The sequence below is a fragment of the Hydra vulgaris genome, chromosome 10, assembly GCF_038396675.1.
Source record: "Hydra vulgaris chromosome 10, alternate assembly HydraT2T_AEP".
NCBI classification, from domain to species: domain Eukaryota; kingdom Metazoa; phylum Cnidaria; class Hydrozoa; order Anthoathecata; family Hydridae; genus Hydra; species Hydra vulgaris.
The window spans coordinates 9,657,899-9,678,764 of record NC_088929.1 but is presented as its reverse complement, the minus strand read 5'-3'; the positions used below and the strand labels follow the sequence as shown (position 1 = coordinate 9,678,764).

Here is a 20,866-nt window from a genome sequence, read left to right as displayed (position 1 = left end):
TTTTATACCTTAATTTGTAGTTATTTGCTTTTTTCTAAAAATTTACTTCAAAATTATTTACTTGAAAAAAAATTTGGGGGCAAATGCCCCGTCTACCCCCCCCCCGGTGCTACAGGCCTATATATATATATATATATATATATATATATATATATATATATATATATATATATATATATATATATATATATATATATATATATATATATATATATATATAATATATGTATATAGGCTCGTAGCACCGGGGGGCACCAGGGGCATTTGCCCCCAATTATATTCAAATAAATAATTTTGAAGTTAATTTTTAGAAAAAAGCAAATAATTACAAGTTAAGATATAAAAGAAAACAAAAGATAGAAAAGACCTAACTTGTTATTCGTATTTTTCCTAACTTGTTATCCGTATTTAATTTTTATATATATATATTAATGTTTATAAACTTAAAGTTATGAAGAGAGATTTAAAAAGTTGGGTTTACTATCGTTGTAAAATAGAAAAAGAAGTGGCAATTTGATACAAATGTTCAAATATTTGAAAAGGTATGATATCATAAAATTTTTACACAAAACTCGAAATGCTAGACAATGGTTTTAAAATTAGATGCCACATTAGTAAACTGAGAAGGCAATATACAGGAAATATAAAACAACATAACATTTCACCATCAGAGTGGTTATCGATTGGAACAATCTTAAACAAGAAACAATAGAAGCAGACAGTATTAACTAATTCAAAAAGAAATTAAATGAACAATTCAAATACTTACTTTTATTATGTTTGTATGTATGTGTGTTAGAGCTGTTACAGTTACAAACTCTATGTAGTTTGGACTCATCACTCTTGAAGCGTACAACACTTGGGGCTCGTTTTAGACCAAGTAGTTTCTTAGTCATGTCGCCACGTTCTTCACATTTTTGATCTGCAATTGCTATAATGACTAAATATGGATCAGGTACTAAGTATGTCACATTATAGATTTAGAAACAGCTTGAGCTCCAGCTTTATTAGGTTCCTCAAACCTTATCATCTGCCAGTATGCTTTCATATTATTATAGGTAAGACTTAGATTTATCAATGTTTAATTTAAAAATAAATGGTATACCTGTTTTTTTTCATAAGTAGAAATAGTTTTAGGTAAAATAAACTTTTACACATGTACCTGGCATCCTGGAGCTGTTCCATGAACAGCTCCAGGATTGTGAAGTTTAAATCTGTCGGTATGTGACAGTACCATTAATATAAGTTCAGCCAATTCCTGATAATTTTTACAAAACCTTCCATTCTAAACAAATTTTTTTCCTAAGTTATTATAACTTAAATAACTTAATACAAAATTATAAAACTGGAAAATTATAAGTGAAGTACTACTTTACTATACTATTTTTTGGAAATAGTAAGGGATAATTAGATTTAATTGAACTAATTTATAAAGTTTTTATTCTCACCTTCTTAAAAACTTTAGCGCTAATTAGATATTTGCAAAATTGAATAGCACTCAGCATTTGCTCATAAATCCAGGAATCAATAGGAATTGAATATCTTTTTAAATCTTGATTTTCAGTAACTAGATCATTCCAATGGTTCTTAAGAACTTTAAATAATTTATTTTCTAGTCCTAAAGTATGGCTGCTTGGATAAATCTCCCAAAAATGGGTCACGTGACGCTTAAAAAAATGACGTCGATGTGCAGTTAATAATATTGGGCGCTGTAAGTGCACAATGATTCTGCTACAAGCTCCTTTTGCTATACTATATGTACTGAAATGTTTTCCTCTTTGTCATTTTGGCTTCTCAATCTTTCCTTATTTTTTCAATCATATTTAGTGGGTTTTCTCCACTTTTTTTAACTTCGTTTAGTAGGTTTTCTCCTCTTTTTTAAACTTCAGTAGGGTTGTTTCTTTTACTTAAGTCTTTCAGCTTCATCCAGTCCTTCGTCATTTTTTTGACCTTGATCCTATAACATGAAATTATTGTTATTAAATGCTTATAAAAACTTAAAAATATGTTTTAGTGTTTTGAAAAGATCATACAGTTTGATCTATCATTACCTTAGCTTCTGAGTTGTTATAACTTTAAATTCACTACGTGTCCATGGAACTACAAGTATAGATAGTATGCAGCAATGTAACTGACTGTTGGGACAATTTGTTGAGAATGATAACTTTTGTTTGGACATCTTACAATGAAACTATTTACTTCAGATTTAGATTTTCTCAGAAAGATGTAGTATTGAAGAATTTCTTGTGTAATTACAAATTTGTTGTTGGGAATAGTACAACTTATTTTTTCCCACTAGAAAAGTATCATCAACTCTTTCAATTTTCTTTTTGGGTGGCATCATATAAATTATTAATATTATTTATGTTAGTCTAAAACTGAATGTTTACATATAAGTATGTTATAGATAAATATAGTATAATGTGGGTAATGGTAAGTCAAGCAATTCTATACTTAGTTTTTAAATATCTGAATTATTGATTAAGATGTCTTTTTTTTTTTCTCACCAAAAATATCTTTAATTTACATTTTTAATCGGCTAAAACTTCGTTATTACGCGGTGTGGCGTTGCTTTTTTAATTTAAAAAAAAAATAAACTTTTATTTAGATTCATAGTATACAGAGCCGTACCAAGGGCGGGGCCGGCCGGGCCGCGGCCTGAGGCGCCAAAATTGGGAGGGCGCAAACTTTAATAAATTAAAAAAACAATAATCAGTTTATGAAACTAATTTTCACGGCGTCGCTGCTGTTGAACAGAAAATGAATTAAAATTCCGCCTCTTGACACAAACTCTTAAATATTAAAGCTCATATACTGAATAAAAAAGCGCCCTATAACACTAATATACCTTTGATAACTTTTGAGCATTATAATTCTATTATGAGTCGAACTCAAAAGTTATCTGGTGCTGAATTTAAGAAGAAAAGAAAACAGCGCCAAGAAAGTGACGAGAAACTACAAAACTGTTTCAAAAAGTGGTTGGTAACAAACTCAGTGGAGAAACAAATTATTTCAGAGAATATTTGTATTGAAATTAATGACAATTCAACAGATCCTATAATTGACTTTAATTGAGTTCAGATCATCATTTGGAATTAATTGAAGAGGAGATTTTCATCAGCCGATGTCAAGAAGAATTTTGCACAACTGATTCAGAACCAACCAGGGAAGATGAAAATGCCTAGCTTTCAGGCCCAGCTGAAATGGACGAGGATGAACTTCATTCAGAAATCTCAGAAATTCCAGTGGCCTCGGAAGAAAATTTTCAACATAGGGATCCAGCAACATGGCCTATAACAACGGACAAAACAAGATGCTTTTTGATTGAGCATAGGTCAGAGCAAGACAGAGGAGAATTTTTCCCAAACACGCTGTGTGATTTTGACAATAGAATGCGACACTTCAGCTCAAAATGGTATGAAAAAATTCATCCCAACGGTAAAAAATCTGTTCGCACTTGGCTGCAGTACAGCAATAAAAAAAAAATTTTATTTTGTTTTTGCTGTTTGTTATTTTTAACAACAAAAACCAACAATTTCTTAGAAATTTCTAAAGGGTTTTGTGACTGGAAAAAACTAAACCCAAGAATTCCTGAGCATGAAAACAACAATGAACACCAAAGATGCTATTCTGATCGGAAAACTCTTGAAAAAAACCTCAAGGAAGGAAAGACCCTGAATTCTGATCTGTAGAGAGTTATTAGTGGAGAGATGAAAAAGCGGAGAGATATCTTAAAAGTGATTGTTGATGCAATTTTTTTCTGTGCCAAGAACAATCTTGCCCTTCGGGGAACAACAGAAGACATTGGTCAACAAAACAGTGGCATTTTTCTGAGCTTAATTGAGTTGATTAGCCATTATTATCCTTTAGTGGCTGAACACATTGCGTCCGTTAAAGCAAAAAAAACCACAACATCCTACTTTTCTCCTTGAATTCAAAATTAGCTGATTGAGTTACTTGGGTAGAAAGTCAGGAAAGAAACTTTGTCAAACATCAAAGAAGCTAAATACTACTCTGTTCTGTTTGACTGCACTCCAGATACCTCCCACAAAGAGCAGATGACTCAGATCATCAGGTATGTCCGCATCAGTGATGAAACCTGCACAATTAAGGAAAGCTTTGTGGACTTCATTGAATCTCACCAAAAAACCGGAAAAGGTCTTGCAACAGAAATAAGTGAAAAATTGGAGAAGGATGGTCTAAGCATTTCCGATTGCCGGGGCCTAGGCTATGACAATGGAGATAATATGTCTGGAAAATACAATGGCGTCAAAGCTCACATCAATTCTCTTAATGAGTCAGCAAGATTTATTCCATGCGCAGCTCACACTTTAAATCTTGTTGGTGTTCATGCTGCTGAGGTTTCCCCACTCATGATTACGTTTTTTGGAAAGGTTCAAGCCATCTTTAACTTTTTTTCAAGCTTCACGTCAAGATGGGAAAAACTGATGAAAACGTTGACCATCTCATTAAAGGGAAATAGTGACACAAGATGGTCTACCAAAAAAGAAGCAATTACACCATTGCACAGACAAATCAAAGATGTTCTTCAAGTTTTGGAATCGATTATCCACAATCCCATGACAAATGCTGTTACAGTTAGCAGTGCAAAAGAACTTCTCATTCATATTGATTTCAGTTTTTTGTGTTTGTTGGATTTCTGGTGTCAAATTCTTTCTCTAATTGACCGGGAAAATAAACTGCTTCAGTCAAAAACCATTTCAATTGACATTGCCGTAAAAAAAATGAAATGGTTGAAGGCTTTCATTCAGAATTTTTGAGATGTTGGGGTGGACAATATTATCAAAGATGCCACAGAAAAAGCTAACCAGAGCGGAATTGATGGTGGCTTTCCAATTAAGAGGAAGCGCAAAGTGAAGCGAATAGCACTTTATGAAGCTGAAGATGACTCTCACCTTCTCACTGCAGAAACAGAATTCGGATCTCAGTGCAACCTTGTGTTTGACAGCATTATTACACAAATAGAGTGGCGGTTTGAGGCTGATGTTTGCTGTATCCTCTGATTTTGGCTACCTCAGTGCGCATTCACTCTCTAAAAGTTCAGTGGATGAACTCAAGAAAAAAGCTGCAAATTTATCTCAAATTGACAAGGCAGATTTAGATTCTTCCGATTTCCAGTTAGAAATGGCAAGCTTTAAATATCAAGCTGCCGCAATGATGGACAACTTTGAAAAATCTAGCCCGATCGACATTTTGCAGCTCATTTATAAATATTCTTTGACCGATGCTTATCCCAACACAACAATTGCTATTCGCATCTTCCTCACCATACCAGTCACAGTTGCTACGTGTGAGAGAAGTTTCAGTAAACTAAAGCTCATAAAACATTATATGAGGTCAACAATTGGCCAAGAACGTTTGTCTAGTTTGGCTATGATTTCAATTGAAAATGAAGTGGCAAACAACATTGATTTTGATGATGTCATTAGTGAATTTGCCTCAAGAAAAGCCAGAAAAGTGGCATTGAACTAAAGTTTGTGCAACCTTATTGATAAATTTTACTTATAACTTGATGTGATAAATTTTGTAATCAATAAATCATTTTTTTCGTTTAATTTTCTTCTTTTTTTTTAAGGAGGGGGACGGGGAAGGGAGGGGAAGAGGGGGCGCAATTTTCTTTTCTTGCCCGAAGCGCAAAATTGGCTCGGTACGGCCCTGATAGTATATATATATATATATATATATATATATATATATATATATATATATATATATATATATATATATATATATATATATATATATATATATATATATATATATATATATATATATATATATATATATATATATTTATATAAATATATATATATATATATATATATATATATATATATATATATATATATATATATATATATATATATATATATATATATATATATATATATATATATATATATATAAAATCAGATTAATGTTACTCTATTTATTTATGTTCAATAGATATTCTTTTATTCCGTATAAATATTAAACATAAATAATATAGTAACATTAAGTAAAAAAAATATATAGTAACATTAATTAAAACTAAATTGAAATAATCTAAAATGAAATAAAGTACGAACTAAAGATAATCATGAAAACTTATATCTTTAACTAACTACTTTTACTTCAAATGATTGTTTTTCTTTCTTATTTTTATATTATTTATTTGTAATTATTAATTATCATTGAAATATTATTGAGTGCATAATCATATAATTGTTTATTATTCAAATAATAAGCGTTGTTGTTATTGCTTTTTTCAGGTAGGAACAAACTTTATCAAAAACGTCACTTAATTAAGATGTAACTTTTAAATTCTCAAAGATGACTAATGTTTTTTATTTTATCGGTAAATGTTCATAAAACAAAGATTAAAAATACAAAGAAGTGATATAAAAGACAATCGCTTGTCTCTTCGCCTAAGTATTTTATCAACACAATATACCAATTGTTTTAGTTGTATATTATCTGCGAAGAAGTTTAAGCTGAGTGTTTTTTACAAAGCCAGAATTATTAAAACGAAGCATTTTTATTGATGAAAATATTTATATATATTCTTATTTTTATTTTTTCAGACATTTAATGGATATACGTTAAAAAAAATATATTTTTTAAGCTTTTCAAAATGCTTGAAAAAGTGTATGTGCATAAAAATTTAACTGCTGCCATTTGTATTTTGGCCGTTTTTGCCGCATTTTCAGCTATACCAACAATTATTGCTGGGTTTATTAATCTAGCCACATATGAAGCTGCAGTTGTTGATGCATCTGCTGGAATTTGGTGCGGTTTACTGGTAAAATAGCAGTTTGTCGTAGCTTCTTTTCTAATATTAGAATGCATATTTATTAAAAACGCTTCAGCTGTAAATTATAGTTAATTATTGTATCATTTAGCTGCTGTTAAATGTATTCTTGGGCTTTTTGACCGTTGGCACACGAAATATGTTTCTGGTAACTATTATTCTCTTTACTCTTAATTACTTTTAAAAAACTAGATTTTGATAATTTTTTTGTTCTATTTTCTTTCTATTTCTTTAATACTAATTATACGTTTAGAGTTATTTATAAATCTCTCTCTCTCTCTCTCTCTCTCTCTCTCTCTCTCTCTCTCTCTCTCTCTCTCTATATATATATATATATATATATATATATATATATATATATATATATATATATATATATATATATATATATATATATATATATATATATATATATTATATATATATATGTTTGTTATTTATTTTTAAAATATAGTTTTATTACAAAACTATACAGACATAAAAGAAAAATAAACTACTCTAACGGTTTACATAACTTTTTAAACAAAACAATAAAAATAAGTCTATTTAATTAATAAGCAAAGGGATGTCTACTTATACTAACCAATTAACAAAGAAATATATACTAAAACTAACCAATAAACAAAGGGATGTCTACTTTTGCTAATCAATAAACAAAAGGATATATACTAAAACTAACTCATAAACAAAGGAATGTCTTTTAAAACTAACTTATAAATATAAAGATGTCAACTAAAATTATATTGCATTTTCTTCATGAATCAACATTATCAACATTGTTTTTTAATTTTCAGTTTTTTGCCCAAACAAGTATTTCCTAATTTTCTAAACAAGTAATTCCTAATGACCTAATGATCATCTTTAAGTTTTAGTGTTGATTATATTTTTTGCTGTATAATTATATCAATACAACATACATAAAAGTAGTAATAAAACTTATAAACAGTGCAAAAATTTAGGTAATACCTAAAGAAATATAAATGTGTAATGTAGTAAACAAAAATATAGAGAGTGCATACCAATACCAATTTATGCCAATTTTTATATCAGATGAAGCGACTTAATAATAAACATATTATGGCAATACTATTAGCACATAGTATGCAGGAATGTGGAGTCCCAAAAAAGACTCCGAATTTGAAAGTCAGAAAAAAATTACTTCTACCTATTTTTTAAGGAACTCTAAAAATATAAAAAAGCTTATAAACTACTATTGGTTAAAAAATTAAGACTTTTAGGTTAGAGGAAAAATCAGTTTTAGAACCCGGAGTCCTGAAGTATAATGGCGGCAAAGACTTCGGGATTTCAGCCTTAAAAAGAATAAGTTCCAAGTCATTAAATTTTGTGAATTTTTTTCTTATAGAAAATTACAAATCAACCAAAGTGTTTAGAGATTCTGTAAAACAGAGATCAGTGACAAATATAGACATAAGGCCGGAATCCTTTGGGACTCCGCATTTTTGATATATACAAAAGGTTATTGTAATAAATTATCGCTAGTTAGAATTATTTGTAAAAAGTATGTATTATTTCCTATAAAATTTGGAGTACCAAGGATCTCTGCACCTGTAGATCATATACAATCTGTGGCAATACCATTTTTGGTCAGATACTTTTCTAAACCATCATCCAAATATCTTGATAAAAGACATAAACAAGGTTTTGATATTATGTGCTTCACAGAATCATTTTAAACACATACACGTTAACACTCAGAATCTTTCAGAAAAAGCAAAATTGCTAAAAGAAAAAACTGTACCTAGGTGTGATTAAATATTTCAAACGAACCTAGTCATGAGAAAGTCCCACTTTCCCTCTTATTTCATTCAATATTTTTTAAGAGTATATTTTGCCCAATAAAATATTTTGGTGTTGCATACTTCGTGTCATAGTCGCTTTGTTTCTTTTGTAAACAAACAATATTGGTCATGACAAACAGCATTAATGTCTTGGTAAGAAGTTAATGCAACAGCATACACAGAAGTATATTTTGCTCAGGCATTTGCTCTAAATTACGTCAACATGATATGCATGATACTCTACAATTCTACTCTAACTCCAAACTTAATTATGTGCTTGCTTTAGTTAAATGAGGGTGCTTTGCAAAAAATAATTTTTAAAACCTGTCCATGAATTTAAATTTAGTATAAGCTAATAAAGTTGAAAATATTATAACTCACGGTACTCTCGCTTATAAAGGGGGAGGCAAACATTTTAGGGTATTTTTTTTTCCAGGCTTCCATCGCGAAGATTTTTTGCAAAGCATCTTCATTTGACATAGGCATAAACAAACTTAAGTTTGAAGTTTGTACTATGTCTGAAAGTGAAATATCTGAAACTTCAAAAAATATTGCTGGCACCCATGTTTTATGATATATTGATTTCTTAATATTTTGACATCATATGCTAAGAACTTGATATTGAACAAGATTCTTATCAATGATTTTAAGATTAAAAACTATAGTTTTGATAACTTTAAGTTTTTAGTTTGTTTTTATTTAGTATCTTCTTTAGAAACCTAGTATGAGTAGTACTAGTAGTTTTTAAAGCATTATTTCAAAGCGACAGTATTTACAAATTGTATTGTGATATCATGGTAAAGTAGAGTGATGAATTTTTTTTTTTTTTCAATTTCGGTTACATTAAAAAACTCCAATATTAGCATAATTAATATAAGAAAAACACTCACATATATAAATATAAGCATATATTTATATATGTGCATACACTTACAGCATTAATGTACAGATGCGTACAATATAAGCATATATACACATGCGCAAATATAAATATATATATATAAATATATATATATATATATATATATATATATATATATATATATATATATATATATATATATATATATATATATATATATATATATATATATATATATATATATATATTTATTAGGATGTCCAAAAAATATTTCAAAATAAAAACTAATTTATAAGTTTCAGTTTCATTAGGAGTTTCTCTTTATTAGTTACACCTGGATCTGCAAGTGATATAATAAATTAACAATATCTTCCAAAGTTTGCCCTGGATGCTTTAGAATTGAGGAAAGAATTATTTTATGACCCCTAACACGAAGATGAAATTTTGTAGCAGTTTCACTTTTCGCTTTTATTAATACGTCCCCTGATATTGACAGGTGCAGATCATTAGATCCTTTTTTTTTTCTTCTTGTTAACGGCACAGAGAAATTTTTATCTTTTTCACTAGATACATCGAAAAATAAATCATTAGATGAATTTGACTCAAAATTTATTAGTTCTGTATCAGGTTCAGAAACAGTGTGATTTTCAAATAAATTTTTATCCTCTATAAATAATTCAAGTTTTTTGTCTAACTCATTCCTACGTTTAATTCTCTTTTGGTAAATCATGTCAACATCCTCAGTTATATACATTTTTCTAGTTGACTTTTATTGGGTTAGGAATTTAATGTCCTCTTTAATGGCATCAGGTATTCATTGCAATATTTTGCATGTCAAAAAATTGATTTAAAGATTTTTTATAACAGGTTTCAACAATCTAAAGATTTTCTTTTGAAGTAAAGTTCAATTTAATGTGAAAAAAAAGACAGTTTACATATTTACAACTTTAAAAGAGGTTGACAGAAAACAATTTATTTTAAAAATATTAAAAATAACTTACTTTTTAAGATCTATTTGCTTTCTCCATTTTTTGTTGAGCTTTATAATCTTATCTCTAATGGTCCAACTTTTCATCGAGAAGTCTTTTTTAAAACCCGCTCTGCACCAGATATTTACAACTTCTTTGACAAGACAATCTTTAATACCTGTCTCACATTTTGCACCAGGGAGTTAACATTTTAAAGGATACCATGGAGTAACTAATATTTGATTTTGTTGACTTATGCCTTAATTGCTTTGATAAAATAATATGGCAATATCTTCTTAAAATGTCTCCATTTGTAGGCAACTGGTATTTGGGAAGCTCTAAAATGGTTCTGTTCAAAAGATACAATGGTCTCCTAGGGTTTTTTTCAATATTTTCAAATTTTCTTTTTTTACTGCTGGTTTTTCTGCGATGTTTATTCTTTATTTCCATATTACTATTTATTTACATATCTAATAAGCATAAAGTTTACTGTTATGTTGATTTAATAAAAGTGGCTCATATAGAAAAATTTCTTAATAGAATAAATTGCAACGGTTCATATATATTTTATTGTATTTTTGATCATATAAGAAACTCAAATTTCATTAAAAAAACTTTAAATGAATTATATTTTAGGCAACTTTCAACAAAATAAGAGGTAAAAAACGCAAATTTGAAAAAATTCAAAACCATGTTTCTTGATTAATTTTGGTTTAAACTCAAAAACCTTTTGATTATAGCTACATTACATTATTTTCATTCATTTCTACTAAAAGAATAAAAATATAATTAAAATATCAAAAACGGGACACAATACTTAAAAAAATCACAAATTTTTACGTAATAAAAAACGGATGTTGTGTTATAAAAATTGATAAAGCTATTCTTAGTTGATCATTTTAGTACATCTGAAATCTTAATGATTAAGGAGCATACTCTAAAAATTTCAGCCAAAAAGCTTTTCTTAATCTCGAGATATCATGTTTTGAAGTTCAAAAAAAGAATAAAATTAAAAAGCTATGAAAATCATGACCAAAGTTTTCCGATAAATAGAAATTATTAGCAAAAAAATGAAACTGACCAATAAAAAAGTTTAAGTAAGGTAATATTAGTAAGTATTTTATGCAAAATGTATATATTTTCTGAAAGAATTATAAATTTCGAATCAAACGGTATATTAAAAAAAAATTAGAATTTTTTTTTTAAATTCAGTATTTTTTCTATATGAGCCACCATATGTATTACTAACAGTAGGCAACCCGTAATACGGGTTTTTCGTAAATAAATTATTAATAATTTAATTTTTATTTATTTTCTCTAATAAAATATAAATTCATTAATACTTTTTTAGTTGTGCTTACTTTAATTTTTCTTGGCTTCTTGTTAAACAAAACTATAAGCATCATTAAAGATACAGTTAACCATTTATTCCGCAACGTTCGTACATGAAATGCGCAAATCACAAAATCGTTTTGTTAAAATATGACTTGAATTCCATACAATGAAATGATCATTCAAGTCTTATTTATTAATTTAAAAAAAAAAAAATACCGTAAAGAAAATGTCGATTTACTTTATATTAACATATATTTATTTCAGCATTCATCCAATCCTAATTTATAATAATGCAGAAAATATTTAGCGAAAAATTTCCGGTATATATTTTGCCTTGCGTTTGTTTTTACTTTGCGTCAAAATTATTAGTTTTATTTAAAACTTTTTATTTATTTTTTGTATAAGTCAGATTGATAAAAAAAGCAATTGCTTTTATTCGACATTTTTGAAGTAATTGTTACGCTTTACGTTAATACAAATTTGAGCAAAATCGATAAATATTTTCACATAAAGGCGAGCAATTAGTCTAAAAGCGTTGAATAAAGGCAATTGCTTTTTTTTATTCACACGGCCTAATGAGCTGAAAAGGCTATATTTATAATATATATATATATATATATATATATATATATATATATATATATATATATATATATATATACATATATATATATATATATATATATATATATATATATATATATATATATATATATATATATATATATATATATATATATATATATATATATATATATATATATATATATATATATATATATATATATATAAAAGAGGTGTTAAAACCACATATAGAACAGTTGTGTTCATTTTATTATAAATTTTTTTACAAACATACACAAAAAGTAAATTTATTTACATGATAAATAGTTAAATATGTAACAAAAATATTTTAAAAAATCTATATAAAACATATTTTTCTTAAAAAACAAATAACGTTGAAGGCACTTGCCCAAATGAGTTATAATAGCCGCTATCTCCAGGACCGAAAAGTCAAGCATAGCCTATTGTATAGAAAACCATATTAAAATAATTAAAAATATTTATTATCGATAGGGACGACGATTAAACATTAAAAAAACTACGTGATTACATGCTAGAAGGAAATTATAGAAAAATAAGTAAAAAGTAAAAAAAAAAAAAAAAAAAGAAATTAAAAAAAGAACAAAATAGAAAGATTTTTAAAAACTACTTAATTTTGTGAGCACTTTGGTTATGGTGTTCATTTTTGAAACCAATAATATCTTTATCTTTAATGAAAAGCCAAATCGTTTAATCTCATTCAAAGAGCAAAAATATTAATAACACTAAAGATAAAAAAAATGAGATATAAACAATTGTACTATAGTAATATCAAATGCTATATTGGCTTTTAGTGAATAATTAAAAGCAGTTAGAGAAACTACCTGTAATCATCTTTAACGATAGACACCACGGGAAGGTAAGCCAAGCTGTCTATCAACACAAAACATTACAACAATAATATCACAACAATTACGCAAAGCAATAGCAAATAGCTTAAGATATTTGTAGGATGAAATTACACAAAATATTAACATGCAAGCTTCAACATTAATGTGGGCTTGATATTTCTTTGATAACCAAGGATTGTAAGGTACCACCCAACGGTTATCTACATTGTTGCCTTTAATATTGATAACCAACCCATCATCACAACGTCTATATTGTGGATAACCATTGTAAACGGCTACTGTGTTGGCATTAAATTCTTTAGGATAATTTTTGCTGCACGCTCCATCTTTTATGCAGGGAGAATTAGGATTCAGTATCCCACGTGGGCCGTGAATCATGCAAGTTTTAATAATATCATAAAGTTCACGATTAACAACCGGATCTGGAATTTCTGCACATATTAAATTATTGATATCCTGTGCTGTTTCAAGTTTATCATTATTGGCTTAATGAAGTAAAATGTGGGCATGCGGCAAACCACGCTTTTGAAACTCAATAACCTGAACATGCGTTACAACTTTGCCTAATACACCATGTTTGAAAATATCATTGAGGAGGTTATTTAACTTGAGTTTAAATACTCGAGTGACCAAATCAGGTCTATCATTTGCAGTCTGACCTGGATATAAATTTTCTGTTATTTTACGCCATTTTGGGTTGCAAGTAAAAGTAATAAAAAGATCTGGTTTACCATACTTTTTAATAATTGCCATAGCATCTTCAAAATTTTCTTTTAGAGCTCTAGGACTTCCTACATAAGATGATGGCAAAATAACTACTCGTCCTGGTCTAACATTACGTTCGTTCGCAATGTTGTTAACATGTTCATGTAAGGCATCATACTGCTCGCTTCTCAGTTTATTTTGATTATTTCTGATAAAAGCAAGACGCTGGCCTTCAATTTTTACGTATGCATCTACAGCATATTGCTGAAATAGTTTCTTGCCATAAAATAATGAACAGAAAAATTGCCGAACGGAAAGTCTATAATTGTAGAACTGAGATAATGTAACATGATTTCTAACTAGTGTGGCACGCTCAGGGTTATGCACTAACTGATTTTGCCAACCAGCATCATCTCTTGGGATAAAGAGAGGATAAATCATAGGATCTAAGTTGGCTGACATACTTGATTTTTAAAGGATGACCTCTTGGGTAAATAACAACTTCCCTGTAAGTTGAGGGAGCACCATCTTCACCCACAAGTACAACTGCAACTTCATCGTGTGAAGGTAGATTATAGCGACGCCTATCACCCCCTTTAAGTAAAGACATTTTTACAACAGAAGCTTGGCGACCTTCTATAGCTGCTTGACGAATTTCTTCATTTTCTACTTCAGCCATATTTTTAAATGCAAGAGCAAATGGACTTTGTTGAGTAATTATAGTTTGCAATTGAAACATTAAATCACGTAAACAAAGATCATTACCACGTTGTTGCATTCTAAAATTTACTGCTGCAAGTGGATTATATATATATAGTTGAGAATATATTGATGGAATATCTTGATCAAGCCTAAGATTACCTACACGATGATAAATCTTGCCACATATTTTAAGACATGGAGGCCCATGATTTATTGGTTGAACTACACTTGCTTTAAAAGAAGCGAAAGAAAGACAGGCATTATAATTTCGAATATGTTTAAAAAAATTAACATTAGCATTACGATCTACATAATTCCCTGTAAATAAATCCTGTAAAACTTGTGTAAATGGTGAAAGTGGAGGTAAAGCTACCTTATCATTATGGCAACATAGAAAATGTGTTTCATCTGGAAATTTCTTAGCTCCACAGTGCTGACAAATTTGATTCATTTCTGCTAAATAACTATAATCTGAAATAGCATTACTTCTTGCTATAGAATACATTCGTCCTTATCGAACAGATCTTCTTACATTTTGGCGATGATTAACTTCACCTCGATTTAGCCTATTTCTTTCATTTTGGCGACGATTAACTTTATCTTGATTAAGCCTATTTCTTTCATTTTGTAAATGAATAATTTTATCTTGCCTAAGTCTATTTCTATCATTTCGTCTACGAATATTTTCAACACGCGTTATAGCACTTACATCATCTTGTAAATACATAACTTCATCTAGCCTATTATCCATTTCAATGTCATCATTATCATTAAACATATTTATCAAAGCAACACTAATTATTTCTTTGTTTTACTACTCTAAAGTTAACAATAAAATAAAAAAACTAAATAAATAACTAAAAAATCTTATTCAAAAAATTATAAAATAAAGAAACCAAATAAATGCAAAATAAAATTAATTTGCCATCATCAAAAGTAATACACCTGTATTACTTTTTCTAAAGTTTATTTACTTAAAGTTAAGAAAAACCTGCAACCATATTAGCAAAGACTTATAAAAAAAAGTTAAAATTTATTTTGTTTCTAATTAAAAAAATTTAGAAACAAACAAATATCCTTTTTTATTAGAAACAGTAAAGTGTTTCTAATAAAAAAAATATATATATTTATATATATATATGTATATATATATATATATATATATATATATATATATATATATATATATATATATATATATATATATATATATATATATATATATATATATATATATATATATATATATATATATATATATATATACACACATACATACATATACATACATATATCCTTGGAGTCGCGGACAGCGTCATAGTTCATGTGTTGGGAGAAAACATTTAACAAAACGCCTAATAAAACTTATAAATGCGTTATGTACAAAACAGGTAATTAACGCGGGTTTGTAAATCCCCCCTTCTAACACACAAACTATGACGCTGCTGCAACTCTAAGGATATATTAATATATATATATTAATATATATATATTAATATATATATATATATTTAAATATATATATATATATATATATATATATATATATATATATATATATATATATATATATATATATATATATATATATATATATATATATATATATATATATATATATATATATATATATATATATATATATATATTGAACTATTTATTAGTGAAAACATATGAAATCCAAAATTTTCTTTATAACATATATAGTACATTTTATAAATAAACTTCTACAATTTCCTTGGTACAACAACTCGATTATGATTAATAACAACTCTGTAAACATGAATTTTCTAATAATCTAAACCTTAATAAATTATAAACAATTAAACTTAAATAAAAATGTATGAAAATGATTAATGCTATATTAAATATAGAAAAACAAACCTATAATAACACAATTATATCCTAAACCACAATTCATTCATGCAAGAGAAATTATTATACACTTATTGAAAAGCCAGAAACATTTTTTTCAAAGAGCAAAGGCTTTAACAATACTATAGATAAATTTTATTTATAACAAAATGTTGTCATGGCTTTTATCCCAATTGTTAAAAGCATGTGAAAACATGAAACTACCCATAAATATCTTTTAACCATAGACCCCATCTAAGAATTATAGTAACTTATATTTTCAATATTACCATCTATAACACGAAGCTTTAAATTTAAAAGTACAATTTAAAAAAAGATTACAATAAACTATTACTGAATAAAATTTTAAAAAGATTTTATATTACCTATTAATTTAAGCTACTAAACATTATCTACCTAATGTCAACTTAAACATTTTTAACTCGTACCATAAAAGGTCATGACTTCTTTAAGAAAACACTTGGTAAAGAAAAGTCTGGAAACTACTTAAAAACTAAGAAATAGTGTATTTTGCAGAATACAGAATTGTAACTAATATCGAACAATAGGTATAACTAAGCGCACTAATAATAATAATATTCGCTGTGCTATTTTAGATAAAAGTCACTAATTTATGTTTCTGCTTGAAGAAATTATGTCAACGTATTTATATTAAAGGTAACAACATTACACAAAAAATTATTAAAGATGTTATGTATTTTCAGAATAGTTATACTGAAGGCTAGACTACACTTAGACCTAAAGCAGTAACACCGCTTGACTGGTAAGCTTGACGAATCTTGCTCTAGATCTATATCTCAAATTTATTGTGTGTTATAGTTATACTAACTATAAAACACAATTTTTTTTTTAATTTTATATAACATATAAAAACACCTCATTTAACAATCATGTACACATTAGATAAAATACATTTCATACTATTATAAAAACATTTATATAAACACATTTATAAAACAACTATATAACATATATCATCGCATACACGTATTTATCAAAAACTTTTTAACTTTGACCATAGTATAAACATATATGCAAACCTTTAACAACTATAAAACAACGTTTATTAGCATCAATTATTTTTAATGTAACAAAGAATGCAGACTACAATTCACATCATTGGAATGAAACAGATGAAACCATTTAAGAACAAAATCAAAAATTTCTAATAAACAAAAATACAGATACCTTAAAATGAAGCATAACACAACATTCTTTTGACAAATTCCAGAAGAAATTTTTTTAATTTTTCTATTCCTTATTATATATTATATTCCTAAGAATATAAAATATACATATAGATATAGAGAAATATAAAATAGATTGAAATGAACGCAAACTTATGTATATAAACTTACATGACCACAAACAACAGTCTTATTTTATTTAACTTTTCATATTAAATACATAAATAAAATTTTATTCTTATTATTCTTTCTACAAAAATAATCTTAATCTATAAATAATCTAATAATCTTAATCTATAAATAATCTAGCTTCTTCTAAAAAATGAAAACAGGCTATAAAAATTAGAAAAATAAAAACAACCAACAACAAACAAACAATTATTTAAGTTTTTATTTTAAACAATGAACAACATCAATTCTTCTTGAGAATAATTGAATCGGTGTATACAAAAACGTTCATAAAAACTATTTTTAAGTCAGACAACTTTAACTATGTATAACACATATATATATCACAAATTTTGATATATTTTTTAACAAATCTAATATTTAAAGATGTCAAATAGCACCCAGATTTATTTTTTTTGAATTTATTAAAGTAATAATTTTGGATTTAATAAGTTTTTTCTCGTTCCCCGAAAAAATAGTTTTTATGACTTAGAACGTTTTTGTATACATCGATTCAATTGTACATCAGCTCTAATTCGCTTGTTGACCTTACTCAAAAGACCGCATGGAACATATAACCGCGCATAAAAAAAGTCTAGAAACTACTTAAAAACTAAGAAATAGCGTATTTTACAGAATACAGAACCGTAAGTAACAATACGAACATAGGCGTAACTATGCGTAACTATGCGCACAAATAATATTCATTAGCGTATTAATATTTAGATATATAATCTCAGTAATAGTTTAAAAAAAACAATACTTGCTTATTTATAAATTCAAAATAAATAAATGAGAAAGAGGTGGAAATGTATTATTTATGTCAAAAACCATATAAAAATCCAAAAGTGTCTATTTTTCAGTTTTTACACCTAACACTTCTTAGGGTCCTTAAACCCTTAAAATTGGTAAAATTGCTTATTTTTATGCATATAACCAGGATGTGTTAAGAACCCGAATTTTTTTTTGGGACACCCTAATATATATATATATATATATATATATATATATATATATATATATATATATATATATATATATATATATATATATATATATATATATATATATATATATATATATATATATATATATATATATATATATATATATATATATTAGTAGAAAATCACTTAACAAAAATTTTTTCCATTTAACACTGTGTTTCATCAACAAAGATTCATCAGAAAATTTTTTTTTTTTTTTTTTTTCTGATGAATCTTTGTTGATGAAACATAGTGTTAAATGGAAAAAATTTTTGTTAAGTGATTTTCTACTAATATATAATTGCTCTGTTCTTTTAAGAACATTGAGCACTCTATTGTGTAGAATACTTTTTAAAGTTGTTTAAATATATATATATATATATATATATATATATATATATATATATATATATATATATATATATATATATATATATATATATATATATATATATATATATATATATATATATATATATATATATATATATATATATATATATATATATATATATATATATATATATATATATATATATATATATATATATATATATATATATATATATGAAGACCACACGGGCAAAAACGAAAGAGTCACATTTTATAATATTTTTAGTTATTGCCGCTATTCTATGTATAGTCATACATAGTATATACTAAACTACTTTTTAAGTGAAAAAAATAGTAATATACCTAGAAAATAACATCAGAAAAAACCCTGTCCAATGGAAAATGAGTCCGTTGTTTAGCTTGAAACTAAAAGCAAAGTCACTAAGATCATACGATATTTTACGTCACGTGATTCAAGAATTCAATGAAATGCAACGCTAAAAAACACAATTGGACTAAAGTGCAAATGCGCAAGATTAAAGTATTTTGAAATTGCAACAGAAAATGATAAGCCGTGTTTAGTGGCTAAGTTTAATACAATGTCTTCCTAAGATTTGCAAGATTCTTTTCTAGCTGGGCTTATACAGTGTGCAATGTCACAAGATGCCGACCACGAAAAAAAACATCAAATTAAATAATAACAGCTGAAATAATAAAATAATAACAGCTAAATGTAAAAAATCATTTTGTACAAGTGTGCTTCAATGCTTTTCTTTCAATTTTTGGTATCAAGAAAGGCAGAGTAGAGACAATAAAATGGAGCAGGTCAACTCCAGGTTGGTGCACTGTTTTTTATATGTTCAAAATAGTAGAACCTACCCTAAATGTGTTTTATTAAATTAGGTTTAACATAATATTTTGGATTAAACTATCTACAGGACATAGCACAGTCATTGAAGGTAATTATAGAAATCGTAGGTAAAAAAGGTTTCATTAATGTTAATAAAACAATTTGCGTTGTTTTATTAACATTAATGAAACCTTTTTTACCTAAAAAACAGTAGGCCTTAGAACAACGGAAACTAATTTTTTTTTCTTTTAATTTTGTTTTATTTTGCTGTTTATATAAATTACAATTCCCTTTCACAAAAAATAAAATATAATTACAAATGTATAAATAATAAACAGACAGGGGCTCATGGCAAGATACCAACCTAATCGTTTTATAGAGCCCCTACAGATCATAACAATAATAGTAATATATGGTTAATAAATCAAGTAGAAATTTTAGGAGAAAAAAAAAAAAGGAAATAGTAAAAAAGAAGATATAATATTTAAGAATAAAAATAGAGAAAAAAAGAAGATGTATCAATTAAAAGTACAAACACCCTCAATTAGTCAAAAAAGAAGATATAATATTGAAAAAGTGAAAAAATTTTATTGAAAAAAAAAAATATATATATATATAAATATATTAAAATATATATATATATATATATATTTTGATACAAATAGTTAAGAAGAAGATATATTACTAATAGATACTAATAGTCACAAAAGGTCATAAAAAGAAGATATTTAAATACAAATTTCCAATTAAATATATGATATCATATTCAAGATATAAAATATAAAGATTACATTTAATATTTAAAAATATAAAAAATTAAATAATCAGATA

The 20,866-nt window shown here is 26.7% G+C and overlaps 4 protein-coding genes across 4 annotated transcripts in view; all 4 read left to right on the top strand.

Annotated features, from left to right (window-relative positions):
- The first annotated feature begins 3,203 nt into the window (after positions 1–3,203).
- LOC136086124 (zinc finger MYM-type protein 5-like) lies at positions 3,204–3,692 on the top strand. Its single transcript, XM_065808395.1, has one exon. The coding sequence runs from the start codon at positions 3,204–3,206 to the stop codon at positions 3,690–3,692; it is 489 nt and encodes a 162-aa protein (XP_065664467.1).
- Positions 3,693–4,058: 366 nt separating this feature from the next.
- On the top strand, positions 4,059–4,781 carry LOC136086123 (uncharacterized). The gene has a single exon (XM_065808394.1). It carries the CDS (start codon positions 4,059–4,061, stop codon positions 4,779–4,781), a length of 723 nt encoding a protein of 240 aa, XP_065664466.1.
- Positions 4,782–5,004: 223 nt separating this feature from the next.
- LOC136086122 (zinc finger MYM-type protein 1-like) lies at positions 5,005–5,493 on the top strand. Its single transcript, XM_065808393.1, has one exon. It carries the CDS (start codon positions 5,005–5,007, stop codon positions 5,491–5,493), a length of 489 nt encoding a protein of 162 aa, XP_065664465.1.
- A 966-nt stretch (positions 5,494–6,459) lies between these two features.
- The window catches only part of LOC100204915 (uncharacterized), a 28,493-nt gene continuing 14,086 nt past the window's right edge, over positions 6,460–20,866 (top strand). The window contains exons 1-2 of the mRNA XM_065807214.1: positions 6,460–6,802; positions 6,903–6,959. Of these exons, the coding sequence (XP_065663286.1) occupies positions 6,635–6,802; positions 6,903–6,959 (225 nt within the window). The 5' untranslated portion in view covers positions 6,460–6,634. The remainder of the gene's footprint in view (positions 6,803–6,902; positions 6,960–20,866) is intronic.

What these genes read in the sequence shown, in the direction of transcription:
- LOC136086124 (XM_065808395.1), top strand. Translation starts at nt 3,204, where the DNA reads ATGGACGAGGATGAACTTCATTCAGAAATCTCAGAAATTCCAGTGGCC.
- LOC136086122 (XM_065808393.1), top strand. Translation starts at nt 5,005, where the DNA reads ATGTTTGCTGTATCCTCTGATTTTGGCTACCTCAGTGCGCATTCACTC.
- LOC136086123 (XM_065808394.1), top strand. Translation starts at nt 4,059, where the DNA reads ATGACTCAGATCATCAGGTATGTCCGCATCAGTGATGAAACCTGCACA.